The 20,325-nt window shown below is 48.9% G+C and overlaps 1 protein-coding gene across 1 annotated transcript in view; it reads left to right on the plus strand.

The window, feature by feature from the left end:
• Nucleotides 1–12,637, plus strand: part of LOC132578304 (KAT8 regulatory NSL complex subunit 1-like) — a 47,581-nt gene extending 34,944 nt beyond the window's left edge. The window contains exons 7-13 of the mRNA XM_060248242.1: nucleotides 1,399–1,536; nucleotides 2,292–2,458; nucleotides 3,876–3,994; nucleotides 6,364–6,418; nucleotides 6,903–7,015; nucleotides 8,632–8,836; nucleotides 11,515–12,637. Of these exons, the coding sequence (XP_060104225.1) occupies nucleotides 1,399–1,536; nucleotides 2,292–2,458; nucleotides 3,876–3,994; nucleotides 6,364–6,418; nucleotides 6,903–7,015; nucleotides 8,632–8,836; nucleotides 11,515–11,796 (1,079 nt within the window). The 3' untranslated portion in view covers nucleotides 11,797–12,637. The remainder of the gene's footprint in view (nucleotides 1–1,398; nucleotides 1,537–2,291; nucleotides 2,459–3,875; nucleotides 3,995–6,363; nucleotides 6,419–6,902; nucleotides 7,016–8,631; nucleotides 8,837–11,514) is intronic.
• The last annotated feature ends 7,688 nt before the right edge of the window (nucleotides 12,638–20,325 follow it).

A 20,325-nucleotide genomic window follows, 5' to 3' on the forward strand; every position in this document is an offset into this window, starting at 1 on the left:
AATCAGCTGCGCATCGTCAAAAACCGGAAGGGGTATTTCCCTTCCCGGACCCCGACGGCCCAAGCAAAGGACTTCTGTCTTCGCCGGATTTAGCCTCAGCCCGCTCTGCCTGAGCCACCCAGCCACAGCCTGTAGTGCCCGGTCCAGATTTTGTGAGGCGCAGACCGGTCGGTCGTCCATAAGCAGATAAAGCTGGGTGTCATCAGCATACTGGTGACAGCCCAGCCCGTACCTTCGGGCAATTTGGGCGAGGGGACGCATATAGATGTTAAATAACATCGGGGAAAGAACCGCACCCTGAGGCACCCCGCAGTCAAGCGTGTGCCTACGGTTTCTGGTTTGGTTTCTGGTTAAATGGTTTCTGGAATGGAGTTGTGGGGAAAGGGGCATATGGAACCAAATCTATTAGGCCATACAGAAAGTCAGCAGTGATGGCAATAATGGTGGTCTCTCCTGGGTGGGGTCTTCGTCTTCTGCTTTCCCAGGGAGGCTCCTGTATCCCCACTCCCAACATGGTGCCAAAGGAGAGCTGCCTTAGAAGCTGCTTTTGTTTTCTTACCTGTTGCAGCAACAGCAGGATGCCAGTCTCCCAGGTTCCAAGTAAACCTTAACAATTGTCTGATTCTTAAACTACTTGCAGGTCTTTCTGTTTGTGTGGGATGATGGATTTAGATTTATTAGATTGATATCCCACCCTCCCCGCCGAAGCAGGTTCAGGGCGGCCCCTGGATGGATGGAAAGCACCATCAAGTTGCAGTTGACTTAAATGGGGAGCCGTAGGGTTTTCAAGGCAGAGGATGAGCAGAGATGGTTTGCCATTGCCTGCCCCTGTGTAGTAACTTTGGACTTCCTTGATGGGCTCTCATCCAGGTACTACCCAGGGCTGACCCTGCTTACATTGCTGCCAGATATTAGTGCAGTTAACGGGTCTGGAATGCAGAGGTGTTGCTGTTACTGGCCAAAGCGTTGGAGTTGGGGGACAAAAGTGCCCTCAGAGCTCCCCCTGTCAAAAGGACAAAAATAGACAGCTTCAAGAGGGGATTGCATAAACATACAGAGCAGAGGTCTGTCAGTGGCTATTAGCCACAATGTATGGTTGGAGCTCTCTGTCTGGAGCAGTGATGCTCTATATTCTTGGTGCTTGGGAGGGCGGCATAATGGGAGGGCTTCTAGCATCCTGGCCCCACTGATGGACCTCCTGATGGCGCCTGGGGTTTTTTTGGCCACTGCGAGACATAGAGTGTTGAACTGGATGGGTCATTGGCCTGATCCAGCATGGCTTCTCTTATGTTCTTATGGACTTAGGAGGCATGTGTGATATGGATGACCTAGGATAATAGAAAGAAAGGCTGTCTTGTGAGCAGCAGTGTCTCATAGCTACTTGTTTTCTGTTTCTAGGCAGACCTCTTCATATACACTTTGAAGCCTTGTTAAGGGAGGACCACAGTCTAAGCCATAAGCTAAAGACTTTGAGGATGTCCCACTGGGGGATGAAAGCCTTCACCAGCAATGATACATCTTCTCTCTCTGCATCTGGTAAATGCATCAGATATTAGGGGAAGCAATGCACTTCTTGGACTGATACAAACTCTCCATAAAAGGTGCTGCATTGTCTCGTGGAGGAGTGAGGTGACTGGGGGCTGGGCATGTCTAAATCAGTTGGTTGCCTTTGACTGTCTGAAACCAACAATCCATCCAGCAGCCAGACTCTGCTCATTGACGTAAAGGTTGTCTCATGTTGCTTGTCTCCAACATGGGCAATCTTGCAGGAGGCTGCCTCTGTACATTGAGGTTTCCTTCCTCTTGTCAGTGGTTGTTAGCCATGATAACTTCCATGCATGACTTTGACAGTCCTTTTGACTGCCATCTAGGCAAACGGCCTTAACCATATCTTGTGGCAGTGAATCCCATATGCTAACTTTGTCCTTTCATAATCTGTCACAAATTAACTTCATCAGATGAACACCAGTTGTAATATTGTAGGAGACAGATTTCCCCACGTTATTTCAATGCTGTTGATAATTTTATGTTAAATTTCCTCTGAAAAGTTTGGGGGCTGTAATGAGGCACCTGCAGCACACTAACAGGTGTGGTATTTTAGGGTCATATTTGCAGCGCTTCCTGCCTACTTTGAAAACAGCTTCTACTAGAAAAGCATCACAGAGAAAGGAAGTCCATCTTCCCGGTGACGCTTTGCCAAATGTCAGAGAACTAGCATCTCTTGGTTGTTGGGGCAAAGAATAGCTGTGACTTACTAATGAAGGTGTATTTCCACTGGGTTCCTTTAACAGGTTCTCTGCTTAAAGGGTCAGCCAGTCACAGCTTGCTGATTCCCAGCTCTCCAGCCCACAAGCCCAGTCACTTGCATCCCATGTCCTCAGTGTGCCTAGAAAATACTTCCGCCTCACCCTTCAACCATGTCCCTGGCAATTCCGTGGCTGCTGGCGGCTCAGCGTTGGTGAGTTGGAACATGGACCTCTCTGGCAAGCAGAACTGTGGAAAGGCAGTGACCGTCTGGTATTGCGGAGTGATGGGCTTTAAGCCGGGGCTGTTTTTTTCTAATGAGTAGTGCGTGTTGCAGGAGTGCAGAGCTGCTTTCAAGGAAGATTTTTATTTCCACTTTGCGGAGGGCATCCTTGGTTCAGATCATTCTTGTCTTGTGGTTTGGCAGCAGGGTCAGTCCCCTGTCTTCACTGGAAGGAAGCCTTTTTCTCCTCTCTGTTCATTTCCTACTTCATGTGGAAGAACGAGGAGATTCAGGGTCTCTGCTTCCGGTGCTCTCCTAGATATCTCACCTCTGCTCCTGGTTTTGGCTGCTTCTGTGTTCTTATTTGCTCGTCCCTGCTGATAGTTATTCTCTCTTTTATCTCAAGTTTGCTATCCTGTGGCAGGCACAGCCCCTTTGTTTTTGCGAATGCTTGCTTCTAAGAATCTAGTTTTTTCTGAAAGCTTGCTTCTGTCTAAAAATCTAAATACGTTTAGATTTTTTCTGCCCATTCTTTGTTCCATACAAGAGAGACCTTTTATGTATTTGACTTCTTTTTAAAAACTAGCTCTGAAGGCAGGATGAAACTTGTTCTCAGAATGCATAAAGCCGATCCTGCATCACTGTTTAATTTGTCCTTTAGTGAGAATGCATGTTCCATTCTTTCTTGTCTGTTCTTTACAACTTTTTTGTACTCTGCATCTTTTCTCGAGCATAACTTCAGACACAAGCTCAAAAGGCTTAAGCTCTGATCCTGAAAATCCATGTAAATCTGCCTTGAGTCCCAATGAGAAAGGCATATAAAATAAATCTGGCAGGAACCAGAGCTGAGCAGCTAGAACAGCAACCGGTGTCATGTGCTGAACATACACATCCAGCCGTGTATCGAAGGTTATAGCTACAGTGAAATACTTTCAGGATGCTGCCCTGAGCAGGGACATTTACCTTCTTCTGCACTTCCAAACAGCTTCATTCAGAGCAGCTGTTCTATGAGTGGGAGTATGTGTAGATTTATATCCCACCTCTCTATTGTCATGCTCAAATCTGCTCGCAGCCGATTGTACAAAGCAATATAAAATGCAGCAGACATTGAATCGGTGATATGAGCTGCTTTACTGGGCTTAGCTGGGTCTACCCACATTTGTGCATTTTGTCTCAGCACATCATCACGGTCCCATTGGTCATGCTGAAATGCTGGTATGGGAGTTGCTTGGCCTGGCCTCAGACTGTAGTTGCTGGAGCAGCTCATGGGTTCGGGTATTAAAAATGCTAATCAGGGAGAAAGGGGAAAGAAATGGCTTATTGCTTTTATTGGGGGCGGGCAGGGAGTTACACGGTTTGCAAGTGTTTTGAAAAGTGTCTTTTCTAATTATTTGTTTGGTTTCAACAGCCTGCAAAGAAGAAAAAAGTAGAATCATCCTACGACATCAATAACATAGTGATCCCAATGTCAATGGCTGCAGCCACGCGAGTAGAAAAGCTCCAGTACAAAGAGATTTTGACACCAAGGTGGGTGCCCTGTGGAAGCCTTTGAGACTTGCCAACTTCATAAAGCAGCTAGGACGTTTCCATTTACATAGAAGCCCATCACCTGTCATAAGGAAAGAAGATGAGCTCCTATGCCAGGAAACCCTGTTGTCAAGAATAAAAGATTAGCACACCACCCTTGGTAATGTTTTGCTACTCAAGCACAGATCTGGGTTGACACTGAAGCAAGATCAATGGTAGGGTGTCTCAGGACAACTGGGACTTTCATGAGGGCCTTCTGTGTAGTGTCTCTTCTACATAGAGAGAGCCAGTTTGGTGTAGTGGCTAAGTGTGCGGATTCTTATCTGGGAGAACCGGGTTTGATTCCCCACTCCTCCACTTGCACCTGCTAGCATGGCCTTGGGTCAGCCATAGCCCTGGCAGAGGTTGTCCTTGAAAGGGCAGCTGCTGTGAGAGCCCTCTCCAGCCTCACCCACCTCACAGGGTGTCTGTTGTGGGGGAGGAAGGTAAAGGAGATTGTGAGCCGCTCTGAGACTCTTCGGAGTGGAGGGCGGGATATAAATCCATTATCATCATCTACCTCACAGGGTGTCTGTTGTGGGGGAGGAAGGTAAAGGAGATTGTGAGCCGCTCTGAGACTCTTCGGAGTGGAGGGCGGGATATAAATCCAATATCTTCATCTACCTCACAGGGTGTCTGTTGTGGGGGAGGAAGGGAAAGGAAATTGTGAGCCCCTCTGAGACTCTTCGGAGTGGAGCGCGGGATATAAATCCAATATCTTCATCTACCTCACAGGGTGTCTGTTGTGGGGGAGGAGGGTAAAGGAGATTGTGAGCTGCTCTGAGACTCTTCGGAGGGTGGGATATAAATCCAATATCTTCATCTACCTCACAGGGTGTCTGTTGTGGGGGAGGAAGGGAAAGGAGATTGTGAGCCACTCTGAGACTCTTCGGAGTGGAGGGCGGGATATAAATCCAATATGTTCTTCTTCTTCTCTACTTCCCTGCTCTCTGAGGCACTTTATTTAAAACAAAAGATTACCCTGCCCTTATCATAGGTATTCAAAGTAGAACAATGGCTTTTTCCTCACTGAGCCATGGAGGAGCAGCATCCATATGTCCAGAACCAGAGATCTGGCTGATCATGGAGCACATAATGCCGTCTTCTCTGTTTCAGCAGCACTTAATGTGGTGTGTAGCCCACCTCTGCCTGTCTGAGTCACGGAGAAAAGATAGGCATGGAAGGGCCTGAAAACATAGAATCATAGTGTTGGAAGGGACCTCCAAGGTCATCTAGTCCAACCCCCTGCACAGTGCAGCAAACTCACAAATACCTGCCATTCTTCTAGCCTGAGAAAGCAGGGGCACCCAAAGCAGGGCCGCCAGAGATGAGTGGAGTGGGTGGGTGGGGTTCATATGGCAGCAAGTGGTCCTTAAGGTATGATGACCTCAAGCGGTTTAGGTTCTGGCCTGCATGGACCTGTTCATTCAGAGTGTAACTTCTCATTGGAGGAGAAAAGGACAGGCTTCCGTGACTGGGTGGTACTCTTCCCATCCTCCCTACTGGTGGGAAAAGTCACTGTGTTCATCTCCATAGGAGAGGGAATGTCTGCTATCCTCAGTTTGGATGTTTGTGCCACTGTCCAGTGAGTCTGCAACGTGCATCATTAAAACCTTGTTCAATTTGAAAGCCAGACAAACTGTGTCCAGCAGACTATCATGGTTGTAAAAATGGCAAAGAAAAGACAGTAGAAACAATGAAGGAAGGGCAAGGCGTATAGAGCAAAAGCAAGAACTTCCTTTTTTAAAAAAATAAATTGGCAGATTAATCCCCCTGTTGGGGTTGTGTCAGAATTACTTGACTGAGTCCAAGATGCCCTCCTCAGATGTCAGGAACTTTCCCAGTAAGGCCAGTGTTTCATTCTCACTTTTCTGGCATTTTGGCAGCCATTTTATCGTATCTGATGGCCCAAGCTGCTGCCTTACGCATGGTCACAACACTATGAATAGTGGCTGGTGGAGGCACTTCTGGCTGAGTGGGCTGTAATCTCCTCCGGAGGATTTAGGGCTTGAGAAACATATGCCCAAGCCATCTGCTCATCAGTGCTCCTTTGATACCTCCTCTCCACCGTGGGGTGATCAGCTACAAAGAGAGCCTCTGACTTCCTGCAGGCGTTGTCTGCCTGCCTGCCTGCCTGTCTATCATCATGCCAGTTCTCCTTCAGGCAGAAGGTGGGATTTGCTGAGAGAGGTGATTAAGTGAGTTTCCGTGGGACATGAAGGTGTGATCAGGACCTAAGACTGACCACGTCTTTGTCTTGAGGAACAGCAAGCTGGTTGGGAAGGGCCCTTGTGCAGAGTTTGCCCTAACCTTGAGTGGTTGTTTTGCAGCTGGAGGATGGTGGATCCCAAAGAACTGGAGGCATTGGGGGAAGCAGGCCCAGAGGTAAGCTCTCCTATCTCCACCAGGGAACATTTTTTAAATGTAGGACTCGTCTTTTTTGGCAGGTAAAAAGGACTGCAAGGGAAAGGGGGAAGTGTATGGGAGATAATTCCTGGACCTTCAGAAGATGCGGGCTGTAACAGTGTTGTTTGGGGAGGAGTGCAGAATTTGCTGCTTTGACGGCAAAGCTCTGAAGCAGCTTTTTCCGCAGTTTCAGATGTGGCAAAGCAGACCTTCTTCACCATCTGTTTGCTTCTGCTCATGCTCCTAAGAGGGAGGCAGTGGCAGGAAAGCAGCAGTTCAAGGGGTAGTGAGAAGAAGAAGCTGCTGCATCTTCTAAAAAATCCTACAGTAATTTTGCAGCAATGAACTTTGCCTCTGCAGGTTGCAATGGTGGTTATTGCACTAAGCCGGGAAGCTTTTAGCACCAATCTGTAAACCGCTTTGGCTCTTTAGAATGTCCAGAGATAACCCTCTTTCATCTTAGCTGGAAGACACGTCCGATGAGGCATACCTGACCCACCATCAAATGTTTGAAGAGCTGGAACGGGCCCACTGGGACTCCTGGGCAGGAACCACATACTACAGGCGAGGAAACAGGTAGCTCTCTGGTGGGGGCTAGGCTTCCTTTCAAATGATGGTATTGGCAAATGATTTGGGTCCCGGCTTTGTGGGTGAATCTCTAAAGACTGAATAGGAGGAGGTTGCCAGTGAGGCGTGGCTGAGTGGCTGTGGTGTATCACTAGTGTCAAATCAACTGGAGCTCCCTGGCTCTCTTCCTCTGACTCACTGGCATGCAGAAGGAGAAGGGGCTGGGTGCCCTACCCTTCCCCAGTTCCTGAGATATTTCCTCAAGCACCGATGGCCTTGGTGGAGAGAGGAGGAGGGGGTTCAGTGTCATCTAAGCCCTCCTCCTCCTGCTCTCCACCTTTGGGAAACAGATTGGTGTGTCTTCATTGGCTGCTTCCCACCCTGTTTTTAAAAGCAACCCTGCCAGGTTCAAATGCCCCATAGGAGCTCCTCCCCCAACAGGAAGGAAGCCTTAAACTGGCGGACAGGTATCCTTTCTCCCAGCTCCCATCATTGGGCATTCCTGCCCCATCTCCTCCATCTCCATACTGGATCAACTCACTGGCTAAGTGAGTTGTCCTTCACAGGCAGACCTGGCCCCTGCACGGTCAGGTTGCAGGCTGTCAGTGGTCCCGGTCACCTCTCCTGACTGCAGGAGGTGTTTCCAGTCAGGGAAGGCTGTACCTGGATCCCCAGCACATGCGGAAGATGGAAATGACTGGCCACCGGCACTCCTTCTGTCCTCAGAAAAGTCCTCCACAAAGTACAGAAGAGGGCACCCCAGATCATTGGGGGGTGGGTAGAGCACCTTCCCTATGAGGAAAGGCTGAAGAGTCTGGACTTTTCAGGAAAGAGATGACCGGGGGGGGGGGTGTTGGACCTGGTAGAGGTTGGTAAAATGATGCATCTGCTGGAGAGTGGGTCAAAGAGAGGTTATTGTCTCTTGCCCCTGAAATACTAGAACCGAAGACCACCCAGTGAAACTAATAGTTGATTTAGGATGCACAAAAGAAAATATTTCTTTACGCAAGTGATTAAAATGTTTCCAGAGAATGTAGTGATGGTTACAGGCATAGAAGGCTTTAAAAGGGAATGTGACAGATTGATGGAGGCGAGATTCATCAACAGTTACTAGCCATAGTGAGTAAAGTTTATTGCACTCCATATACAAGTGCAATAAAACTCTATGCTAGGAGGCTGCGTCTGGGGAAAGCCTTGGGTCTCTTTGCCCTGTATATTGGCCTTCCAGAGGAACTGGTTGGCCACAGTGTGAAGTGGGATCCTGGACTTAGATGGACCTCTTATCTGATCCAGCAGAATTCTTCTGCCTCCTATTCTTTTGCCTTGGATTATACAGATTTTTCCATCTCTAGCTGTGCTGGATTTCCACGTTAGTCCCTCGTTGACATATCTGGGAATTGAGCTTAGAGTTAGGGCACAGTGTGATGTGGCTTCCAGAAGGCTTGTCACTGTTGTGCAGAAAGCAGACTTTTCTGATGACCATTGGAGTGCGCGAGAACCCTGAACTTATGGTGTTGTGTCCTCTGCCTGTTGTGACCCAAGGTGTCCTCTGCCTGTTGCCACCTCTTGCTGTGGGTCTTTGCTGTGTGACTCACAAGGTTGTTCTGTTGTGTATTTTGTTTCAGGGTCACCAACAAAACAGATGACCGTTGCCTACCTCAGCCTGGCTCCCTGGATGCACTGTCTCCTCCCCTTAGCCATCTCTCTCCCAGGGGGTCTTTCAGCCCAGAGCTTTTCAATATCCTCTTTCTCAAGAGCAGGGGCAGAGGAGGCCTGTCATTCAGTGAAGACACAAGTTTCTCCCTCGCAGATGCAGAGGATGATGTCCAGGTGAGGATGGCTGCTGCTGTGGGGAGGAGGCTGTGTCAAAATGGCTGCCTCTGTCACGCCATGAAGATCCTTGTGTGGCGGCAGCTGCTGCCAAAGCAATGTATTTAGATGTCTGCACAGCCTATCAACCCTGACCTGGATGGTGTCAAACTCATGAGGGCTGGATCTGACATAAATGAAACCTTGTTGGGCCGGGCCATGTGTATACCTATTTAAGATTAGGTGGCAGAGATATAAACTTTTTAAAGGACACAGACAAACATGACTAAAGAGTTTTTAAAAACTTAAAATAAAACATGCTTTAAATCCAATAAAACATTAGCACTTGTTGGCCTTAAAGGTGCTTTCTTTGTATCTCTCCCATGGGATCCAGGGAACTGGGCAGAGGAAGCTCTGGCTCTTTCCCTCCCTCCCCAGGGGACCAGGAGGGAGAGGAGCCTCAGCCAATGGAGAAAATAGAAGATTTGCTCTGTAGCTCCTGTGCAATTAAGCAAGCCTTGCAGAGCAAGTTTAAGATGCAGAAGGAAACAAGAAAAGAGAAGGGAGAAGAAAGGAGACAAGGCCCAGTTGCTCGGGGTCTGATTTGGTCCCCGGGATGCATGTTTGACACCCCTGACTTAGATTATACTGATCTAGTCAGATCTTAGAAGCTAAGCAGAGTCAGCCCTGGCTAGTATTTAGATAGGAAGGAAGGAAGTCCAGAGTCATTCCACAGTGGCAGACAATAATGGACCATCTTTGGATGTCTGTTGCCTTGAATGCCCAATGGGGTTGCCATAAGTCAGCTGTGACTTGTGGGTCAAAGAACCCCCGCAGCCAGTCAGAAGCCCCGCACGTGCCCACTTTCTAAACGCTTGTTTATGGGGAAATACTGGGGGCCTCTGCCATAGGTAAGAGCAGGCTTGCCCGTCTGTGTTGTCTCCACTGCCCGTTATGCTGGCTCCTGTGAGATGGAGGGCGTGAAATGGTGCTTCTGCAGGCTTGCGTTTTTCCTGAGGGTCTCCGGGATGCATGGTTGACAAAAAGCACCCAATAAAAGCAGCTGCTGAACAGTGTTCCCTCTACGCTGAGTTAGTGTGAGCTAACGCACAGATTTTGAGCCTCCAGCTCACACAGGCTCAGGAAAAATGGCCCTAGAGCACAGTCATTTATGCAGTAGCTCAGAACTTTAATGCCAGTAGCTCACAGAGTAGAGAAATTTTGCTCACAAGACTCGGCAGCTTAGAGGGAACATGGTTGCTGAAGTAGTCACTTCCCAAAAATCAGGTGAGGGAGTGACAGAGGTCAGTGAGCCTTGCCCCCTGATCTTGGGGCTCGTGAATGCAGGAATGCCGTCTGTCAGTTCCCTTTGTCCAGGAGCGTGGCTAAGCTTGACTGTTCTGAGAAAGTTGCACTGTTCATTGTATTGGCAAAGCCAATACAAGCCCTCCATTTATCCTCACAAGCACCCTGTGAGGTATCATCATCATCATCAATTTTATTTATATCCCGCCCTCCCCGCCAAGGCAGGCTCAGGGCGGCTAACAACACAAATCAATACTTACATTGTACAGTGTTTAACAATACTAATTTAACACTTTAATTAAAATTCTATTAAAATTCTAAAACGATAAAATTAATATTAATATGTTGGTGCTATTATACAGATGGTGAGCTTACTCAGCAGTCTCTCTCTTTAGTCGATGAAGGCCATTCGGAAAAGGATGGTCTTGCAGGCCCTGCGGAACTGTTCAAAGTCCTGCAGGGCCCACATTTCTTCCAGAAGCTGGTTCCATAGGCGTGGAGCCATAACAGAGAAGGCCCGAGTGCGGGTACTCTGTAGTTTTACCTCTTTTGGCCCACGAATAGTCAGCAGGCTCTTCCCTGCTGACCTCAGTGCTCTCTGGGGTTCGTACGGGGAGAGACGGTCCCTAAGCTAGGCAGGTCCTCGGCCATATAGGGCTTTAAAGGTAATAACCAGCACTTTGTAATGAATCCGGTATATAACTGGCAGCCAGTGCAGTTCACACAGCCCCGGCTGTATGTGCTCCCACTTTGGGAGCCCTAGCAACAGTCTGGCAGCCGCGTTCTGCACCAGCTGCAGCTTCCGGGTTCGGCACAGAGGCAGCCCCATGTAGAGGGCATTACAGTAATCCAATCTCGAGGTGACCGTTGCATGGATCACTGTTGCCAGGTCCTAACGCTCTAGGAAGGGAGCCAACTGCCTCGCCCGTCTCAGATGAAAAAAGGCTGACTTGGCAGTGGCTGCTATCTGGGCCTCCATTGATAGTGAAGGCTCCAGTAGAACTTCCAGGCTACTGACTCAGCACGCCACTTTCAATGGTGCCCCGTCATAAACCGGGAGAGATATTTCCCCTCCCAGAGTGCCCCGACCCAAGCAAAGGACCTCTGTCTTCGCTGGATTCAGTTTCAGCCCACTCAGGTAGGTTAGGCCGAGAGGGTGCAGTTGGCCCAAGGCCACCCAACAAGCTTCCATGGCAGAGTGGGGATTCGAACCTGGGTCTCCCAGATCCTAGTCTGACATTCTAACCACTACACCACATTGGCTTTCGCACAGCAGCTTTTTGTGCCCAAGGAGATGCAACAGTAAAGAAATGTTTAAATAAAACTTTCTGAGCCTGCTCCGGCGGGGAGGGCGGGATACAAATAAAATTATCTATCTATCTTTGTTGTCCTAGAGTGTCCAGCCGTGGGAACGCCGAACTTTCCCCCTTTCTGATGGAGAGTATCAAGCGCTTCAGGAGCTGCCAGGTGAAGCTTCAGGGAAGGCGGCAAGGGCTGTTCAGCCGTGGGAGTCTGGCCACAATCAGGACTTGAGGACTGGCAAGATAAATGCCGGCCCATCTCATGCCAAGGAGTCTCTTCAGTCCACCTGGCAGCTGCAGTCCAATGGCAGCAGGCACGGAGAAGATTTTGCAAGCCAGCACTGCATCCCACCAAGCCTTATCAACAATAGATGAGCTTTTGGGCCTCACAACAATGCCTGTTAGAGTTGCACCCGTACTCTAGAGATTGAGCTTGGCAGGTGAGCTGGCCTAGCGGAGCCGTGGCAGCAGGAAGCACCACTGCACACCCAGCAGAGAGAGGTCCAGCTGTGAACTTGGCGCGCGGGCTCCCCCCCCCCTCCCAGATCAGTGAGGGCAGACAGGCAGCAGAGGCCAACCGCAGAGAGCCTCTGTGGTGGGGGAAGAGGGAGCCACCCAGAAAGGCTGATGCTTGCCAGTTTATTCTGAACGGGGGAACTCCAGTGCCTTACTGGCAAGGAAGTCAGGTGCTGCTGCGACAGGTGCAGCAGCCCAAGGAAACCCCCAAAAGGGAGGAGAGGCAAAGAGGTCGAGCCACTCCACAGAGAATGGAGGCCAAGCAGGAGGGGGAGGCAAGGAAGAACTCAGTTACTCAGGTGACAGAAGGGTGCCAGTCGGCAGAACGTCTCGTCCTCATGGGCTTGTGGGAATAGGCATTGGGGCCTGGTGGCGGAAACTTGCCCCCACAGACCACAGTGGGGCGGGGGGTCCCCCACTGAAGGCAAGGAGAGACTTAGCCAAGGGGCGGGCAGTTGCTGTGCATGAGCATTGAATACATGCCTGTAGGGGAAGGGGATGTTTCCCCTCCTAGTTTCATATGGTTTTTAGTTCTGAAATGTAGTTTGATAATCACAAACCTTCTAACCACGAATCATGTTCTCTTGGCCTTACAGAACATGCGACAAATCATGATGTAAATCCTGTTCATTCTATGGATATTTTCATTTATCACCCTGATATGTATAATAAAAACTGGCAGAACGACTGGTGCATTCTCTCGGGTGGTCGTCCGTGTGTTCTTGCAGGATTTCATTAGGTTTTGATTTATTTTCAGTGGTCTTTGTAGTCCTTTCTTACTGCAACTCCAGGTGGAGGACACAGAGCGAGTCAGGACATTCCACAGAATGGGACACGCAGTAAACAATGCAACAGGATTTGGGTCGCAGAGCCAACCAGAAGTCTGAAAACAGAACTGAAGCAAAGCATAAGTGTTAACGTATTAAACATGGCAAAGTTACGCAGCAAACAATACAGTAGAACAGACCACAGTTCCCAGTCATTTATCCAATTAACATTGTGATGCCTTTTGTGACAGAGCTATCCTATTCCTTGTGTAGAGAAGCCCTCTTTATAATTCAGTTTTGCCAAGGAGAGCAGGAGCTTTCTTGAGCCCCTCAGGCAGGCCGTTCCACAAGGAGGGAGCCACAGGGCACATAGGCGGGCAGTAGTTGGCTTTGCCCATTTGCAGATTGGCACCTCTGGAAGGGCTTGTTTGGACGCATTAAGCTGTTGTGGCAGAGCAAGAGGGGCAAGACCTGAGGGTGCAGGGCTGTAAAGGGCTTCCTATGTGATAGCCCCTACTTTTAAATTGAGCCTGGCCACTGAGGGGCAGCCAGAGGAAGGATTTTAGAATGGGAGTGATATGCCAAGTCAGTGAGCCAAAGAAGGTGCTTCTGACTGGGAAGAAACATCCGGTTGTCTGTCTTGGCTGAAACAGAATTGTTCTTTTTGGAAGCCGTTCTTGAGCGCCTTCGTGTATTGTACGGTGTCCACATCTCTCTTGCTGGGAAGATGTCTCGATTCAGCCAGACAAGCAGCAGCTAGATTCCTCCTCTGAGGGAAGGCAGTGGAGCTCTCATTTAGGGGAAGAGTGCCTTTGCAACAGGGCTGCTCTGAACAGAACCTTCATGTGGAACGATTTGGGAAATGGAACCAACTGTGGGGGAGGGACTGCGGAAAGGCTGAGGGGTAAGAACTGGGTTCTCCCCTTATCCCCATTTTACAAGAAGAAAAAGAGTTTATCCCCTGCCCTTCACTTGGAGTGTCAGGGCAGTTTACAATTTCCTTTCCCCTCCCCACAACAGACACCCTGTGAGGTAGGTGAGGCTGAAAGAGCTCTCCAAGAATTGCTTTGTGAGAACAGCTGACAGAACTTGGGACTGATCCAAGGTCACTCAGCAGGTGCATGTAGAGAAGTGGGGAATCAAACCCTGGCCTCCCAGATTAGAGTCAGCGCACTTAACCACTACACCAAACTGGCTCTCTATTAGAGCTATGGCTGACCCAAGGCCATTCCAGCAGGTGCAAGTGGAGGAGCGAGGAATCAAACCCAGTTCTGCCAGATAAGAGTCCGGACACTTAACCACTACACCAAACTGGCTCTCTATTAGAGCTCTGGCTGACCCAAGGCCATTCCAGCAGGTGCAAGTGGAGGAGTGGGGAAGCAAATCCGGTTCTCCCAGAGAAGAGTCCGCGCACTTAACCACTACACCAAACTGGCTCTCTATTAGAGCTATGGCTGACCCAAGGCCATTCCAGCAGGTGCAAGTGGAGGAGCGAGGAATCAAACCCGGTTCTCCCAGATAAGAGTCCGCACACTTAACCACTACACCAAACTGGCTCTCTATTAGAGCTATGGCTGACCCAAGGCCATTCCAGCAGCTGCAAGTGGAGGAGTGGGGAATCAAACCCGGTTCTCCCAGATAAGAGTCCGCGCACTTAACCACTACACCCAACTGGCTCTCTATTAGAGCTATGGCTGACCCAAAGCCATTCCAGCAGCTGCAAGTGGAGGAGTGGGGAAGCAAACCCGGTTCTCCCAGATAAGAGTCCGCGCACTTAACCACTACACCAAACTGGCTCTCTATTAGAGCTATGGCTGACCCAAGGCCATTCCAGCAGCTGCAAGTGGAGGAGTGGGGAAGCAAACCCGGTTCTCCCAGAGAAGAGTCCACACACTTAACCACTACACCAAACTGGCACTCTATTAGAGCTATGGCTGACCCAAGGCCATTCCAGCAGCTGCAAGTGGAGGAGTGGGGAATCAAACCCGGTTCTCCCAGATAAGAGTCTGCGCACTTAACCACTACACCAAACTGGCTCTCTATTAGAGCTATGGCTGACCCAAGGCCATTCCAGCAGGTGCAAGTGAGGAGTGGGGAATCCAACCCGGTTCTCCCAGAAAGTCTACACACTTCACCACTACACCAAACTGGCTCTCTATTAGAGCTATGGCTGACCCAAGGCCATTCCAGCAGGTGCAAGTGGAGGAGTGGGGAATCAAACCCGGTTCTCCCAGATAAGAGTCCGCACAGTAACCACTACACCAAACTGGCGCTCTCAGATTTAAGCAAAAAGTTCACCTTTGGTTACAAGTGCTCTTAGTCATGCAAAAGGGGCAGCTGTTTGTTTCTTAAGCTTCCTTAGGGGCGCACTGTTTCCATTCATAGCATTTCTGTAAGTGAATCTGTTTCTCTTACATTCTCAACCTTCCTAGACTTGTATACCTGCTTTGTCATACAGAGCCACTCCACCTCCAACTCTTCCCTCTCTATCCCAATATAATTTATATCCAGGGACCACTGTATCCCGCTGATTTTCCTCATCCCACCAATCTTCTGAAAGCCACAATGCTCTCCTTTGACACTTAAGCATTCTAGCACCCACGTTTTACCTCTAGCATTTCAATATAAGCATCTATAATTTCCCAGGCATGTTAGGCCTGTAACCTTCCACCTGCGGCCTTTAGATCTTGCCAGGCAGTCAATATAATTTGTCACCCTCTCAGTGACCTGCCCTAATCCATTCCTCTGTAGAACAGTTACAGTTACCCCTTCGTCTCTTTGAGATGAGCCCTCCCAAACTAATATTCTCCTAACATTTCATTTTAAAACTGTTCTGCTGCCTTTTTGGTTTTAAGCGCCAGCAGCCTGATTCTTTCTCGGGACAACTGGAGGCCGTCTCTTCTACAGCTCCTGTTTGTTCCAAAAAGCATCCCAGTGCCCAGCAAACTGAATCCCTTCCTCCCTACACCATCGTCTTATCCTTGCACTGAGACTCCTCATCTGTGCCTGTCCAACACCCTGCATGTAGAACAGGCAGCACTTCTGAGAAGGCTACCGTGGAGGCCCTGGCCTTGAGTCCCCTGCCTAGCAGCAGCCGCCCAAATGTTTCCTCCACATAACTACATTTCCCCATATCGTTGCTGCCAGCATGTGCCACAACCACTGTCTCCTCCCCAGCACTGTGTACCAGCCTATCTCAACCATGTGTAATGTCTGCTACCCTTGCACCAGACAGGCAAGTCTGTATGCGAGTTTGTCACCCATGCCTAAGGATCAAATCGCCAACTACTAAGAGCCAGGCCCCTTGAGCCTCATGCTCCCAGACAGCAGCAGTGAGACACATCTAACAAGTCCCTGAGAGTCTTCTTCATATGCTGCTGCTTTCCCAGGTCAGTCACCTTGGTCTCAAGGGTGCACTCATTCCCTGAGAACCAGGAGCTCCTTTCACCGAGCACATCCCCGTGTCTTCTGTCCAACAGGCAGATAGTCATACATATTGCACTCAGTGCAATACACGGGAGAGCTCCCAACCCCTGCCGGCAATCTTCATAACTGCCTTTTTATTATTTGTTTCTTATCCCATTAAAATAAAGTTTCCTGCTTATGTAGATTGATGGGAAGCACACTTCCCCTTCTAGGGATGTGGAGAGGCTAGTGCCGTGGCTTCCTCACTGTGCTGCTGAACTCGCACAGCTACTAAACTTGCCTGCTTGTTCCCTCATCCCAGACACTTTGTCACTGGAGCTGAGACACTTCAGCGCTGGCTCAGGGCCTTCTGCCTCACAGAGCTGGGCCTGCTTGTAAGAACCCCAAGGAAATAGCTTGGGTGTCATATATTTAGCAGAACAAAAGCAGTGCAGCACATGTGTAATTAGCTTTAAGAAAAGTGTTCTAGAAAATAGTTACTGGGGAAAAAAACCATAATGTTTTAACTAGATTCCTAAATCTCTCACTGGTCTCTCACAGAGTCCGAGAGTAAGAACAAAGGAGAGAGATTTCCCCCAAAGACCCCACCCCTTCCGTATGAAACTGCATATGGCTGTCAAGTCGGCAGATTCAATAACGAGTCGTTGTTGATACAAAGAAACTACTTTATTGATACTGATACTTGAGGCTAGGCCAGCATTGAAAAGACTAAAGAATAACCTGTAGATACATTGCATATAAGGGACACTTCAAAGGGATTCCTAAGGGGGGAGGATTATGCAGGGAACATTCACACATTGATGTTACCAATTCGTTCTCAGGCTTGCATGGCCTTGATCGTAGTGGGCTCCTGACTAGGCCTGAGAAGGCACAGATAAGACTTTCACATCTTTCCATTTCAAAGCAAGGACACTCACTACAGGAAGGGAGGGGTAGGGAAGACATGAGCTAGCAGCATTTGAATATACTTTGGTTCTACCCAGAATGCTCTTTGACTGAGCCAGAGTTACATCTCTCTCTCGGCTTGGCTTCGCGAACGAAGCTTTAAGAAGGGTGCAATAGTCCACGTTTGCTGCAGGCTCGCTGGTGGCTGACAAGACCAATGTGGGACAGGCAGGTCCGGCCACAGCGGCTGCAGGGAAAAGTCTGATTTAGGGTTGGTCCTGTAGCAGTGCGAGAGTCGCACCGCCAGAGTTACATACAGACTTGACAATAGCATCTCCCAATATATATTAATTAATCAATAGCTGATCTTAAGACCATCTAATTAGGAGTAATAGCTGGCAGGAAGAACGTGCCTAACACATAATTGGTTCTAAAGCTAGCTACCTAACCATTAGCTCACACAAACAGGTTAATTCTTTCATGGCTGAAGGGAGTGATGTTTGCAAACCCCAACGTTGAACTAAAAACTCCCACCCCACCACAGCTGATCATACAGCATGAGAGCTAACCGATAAAGGAGGATGAGTGAGTCACGATCCCTTGATTTTGGGTAAATTGGTTAACATCCTTGCTTAACACGTTTACTAGGAAAGCAGATTTATGTAGTACATTTAGTTACTCATGTGCCAGCAAGGGAAAGCGGGAATCTTCAATTCAGGTTTTGTGGAATTGCAGTTGACATTTTTCTCCAAGCTCAGGTTGTTTACATGAATTTCTTGTCTTCGCCCTTTATCCCCACAACAAACTTGTGAAGTAGGTTAGGAGAGTGACTGGCCCTGTGAGCTTCCAGACAGAATGGAGATTCGAACCTAGGTAAGGTGTAACTGCACCACACTAGTCCTCACTTTCCTGGTTAGACCCAAAGAATGCTTACAGTTGTTAAGGTCCTCCTAGCTTAAACTTCAAACTGTGTGCAGTTCTGGTCGCGGCACCTCAAAAAGGATATTATAGCATTGGAGAAAGTCCAGAAAAGGGCAACTAGAATGATTAAAGGGCTGGAACACTTTCTTTCCCTATGAAGAAAGGTTGAAACGCTTGGGGCTCTTTAGCTTGGAGAAACGGCGACTATGGGGTGACATGATAGAGGTTGACAAGATAATGCATGGGATGGAGAAAGTAGAGAAAGAGGTACTTTTCTACCTTTCTCACAATACAAGAACTCGTGGGCATTCGATGAAATTGCTGAGCAGACAGGTTAAAACGGATAAAAGAAAGTACTTCTGTAATCACCAAAGGGTGATTAACTTGTGGAATTCACTGCCACAGGAGGTGGTGGCGGCCACAAGCATGGCCACCTTTAAGAGGGGTTTAGATAAAAATATGGAGCAGAGGTCCATCAGTGGCTATTAGCCACAGTGTGTGTGTGTGTGTGTGTATATATAATTTTTTTTTTGGCCACTGTGTGACACAGAGTGTTGGACTGGATGGGCCATTGGCCTGATCCAACATGGCTTCTCATGTTCTTATGTGACGCAGAGTGTTGGACTGGAGGGGCCATTGGCCTGATCTAACATGGCTTCTCTTATGTTCTTAAACTGTTCTGCGGTGGTTGTTTTTCTTACCATTTAGCTTCTAACTCAACTCAACTGGCTGGTTCTAGGGGTCTTAGTGGACCATACGCTGAACATGAGTCAACAGTGATGCGGTGGCTAAAAAGGCAAATGTAATTCTGGGCTAGGGTTGCCAATCCCCAGGTGGGGGCAGGGGATCCCCCGGTTTGGAGGCCCTCCCCCCGCTTCAGGGTCGTCAGAAAGCGGGGGGAGGGGAGGGAAATGACTGCTGGGAACTCTGTTATTCGCTATGGAGATTTATTCCCATAGAAAATCATGGAAAATTGATCCGTGGGTATCTGGGGCTCTGGGGGGGCTGTTTTTTGGGGTAGAGGCACCAAATTTTCAGTATAGCATCTAGTGCCTCTCCCCAAAATACCCCCCAAGTTTCAAAATGATTGTACCAGGGGGTCCAATTCTATGAGCCCCAAAAGAAGATGCCCCCATTCTTCATTTCCTATGGAAGGAAGGCATTGAAAAGGTGTGCCGTCCCTTTAAATGTGATGGCCAGAACTCCCTTTGGAGTTCAATTATGCTTGTCACAGCCTTGATCTTGGCTCCACCCCTAATGTCTCCTGGCTCCACCCCCAAAGTCCCCAGATATTTCTTGAATTGGACTTGGCAACCCTATTCTGGGCTGTATCAACAGAAGTATAGTGTCCAGATCCCCTGAAGAGATGGTATCGCTTTACTCTGCTCTGGTAAGACCTCACCTGGAGTATTGTGTTCAGTTTTGGGCACCGCATTTTAAGAAGGATATAGACAAGCTAGAACGGGTCCAGAGGAGGGTGAGGGGTCTGGAGACCAAGTCCTATGAAGAAAGGTTGAAGAAGCTGGGCGTGTTTAGCCTAGAGAGGAGGCGGCTCTCTTCAAGTACTTGAAGGGCTGTCCTGTAAAGGATGGTGTAGAATTGTTTTCTTGGCCCCAGAAGGTAGGACCAGAACCAATGGGTTGAAATTAAATCAGAACAGTTTCTGGCTCAACATTAAGAATTTCCTGACCGTTAGAGCGCTTCCTCAGTGGAACAGGCTTTCTCGGGAGGTGGTGGGCTCTCCTTTCTTGGGAGGTTTTCCAACAAAGGCTAGATGGCCATCTGACAGCAATGAATGAAGATCCTGTGAATTTAGGGGGTGGTATTTGTGAATTTACTGCATAGCCGAGGGAGTTGAGACTAGATGACCCTGGAAGTCCCTTCCAACTTTATGATTCTTATTCTTACATTTAGGGCCTCGGATTTATTACTTATTAGCGTTCTATTCTGCCCTTTCCTGAAGGCTCGTAATAATCTAGAGATGAGGGGGCTCATGAGCTCCGCTGTCCCATGCAGTGTTCCCTTCTCTTGCGTCAGGTCAGGGGAGAGGGGCCTCAAAAGGACACAAAGTTAGATCTTCCAAAATGGAGTTCCATGGTCTTGTGTTGGGCAGTACTGCCTTTTCTTTCTTTCTTCCTGCAAGCCACCTTGAGCTGGCTGCTTTTTGTTTCAATGCAAAGTCGAAGTTCGCCCGTCCTTTGTTTCAACGCAAAGGAGCATCCAGACCACCACCACCTCCTCCTCTTGCTGGGTGTGCATTCCTTCTGCTGGCTGATTTCCGACTCCCCCCGGAGACCAGCCTGCAGGGGAGGGGGGGGGGGGCTTTTACTGAGGCTTCTTCCTTCGCAGCTGCACGAAGCCAAGCTGCAGCCGGCCGGGCCCAAGACGC

Source organism: Heteronotia binoei, chromosome 10, assembly GCF_032191835.1.
Source record: "Heteronotia binoei isolate CCM8104 ecotype False Entrance Well chromosome 10, APGP_CSIRO_Hbin_v1, whole genome shotgun sequence".
In the NCBI taxonomy this organism is placed as follows: Eukaryota; Metazoa; Chordata; class Lepidosauria; order Squamata; family Gekkonidae; genus Heteronotia; species Heteronotia binoei.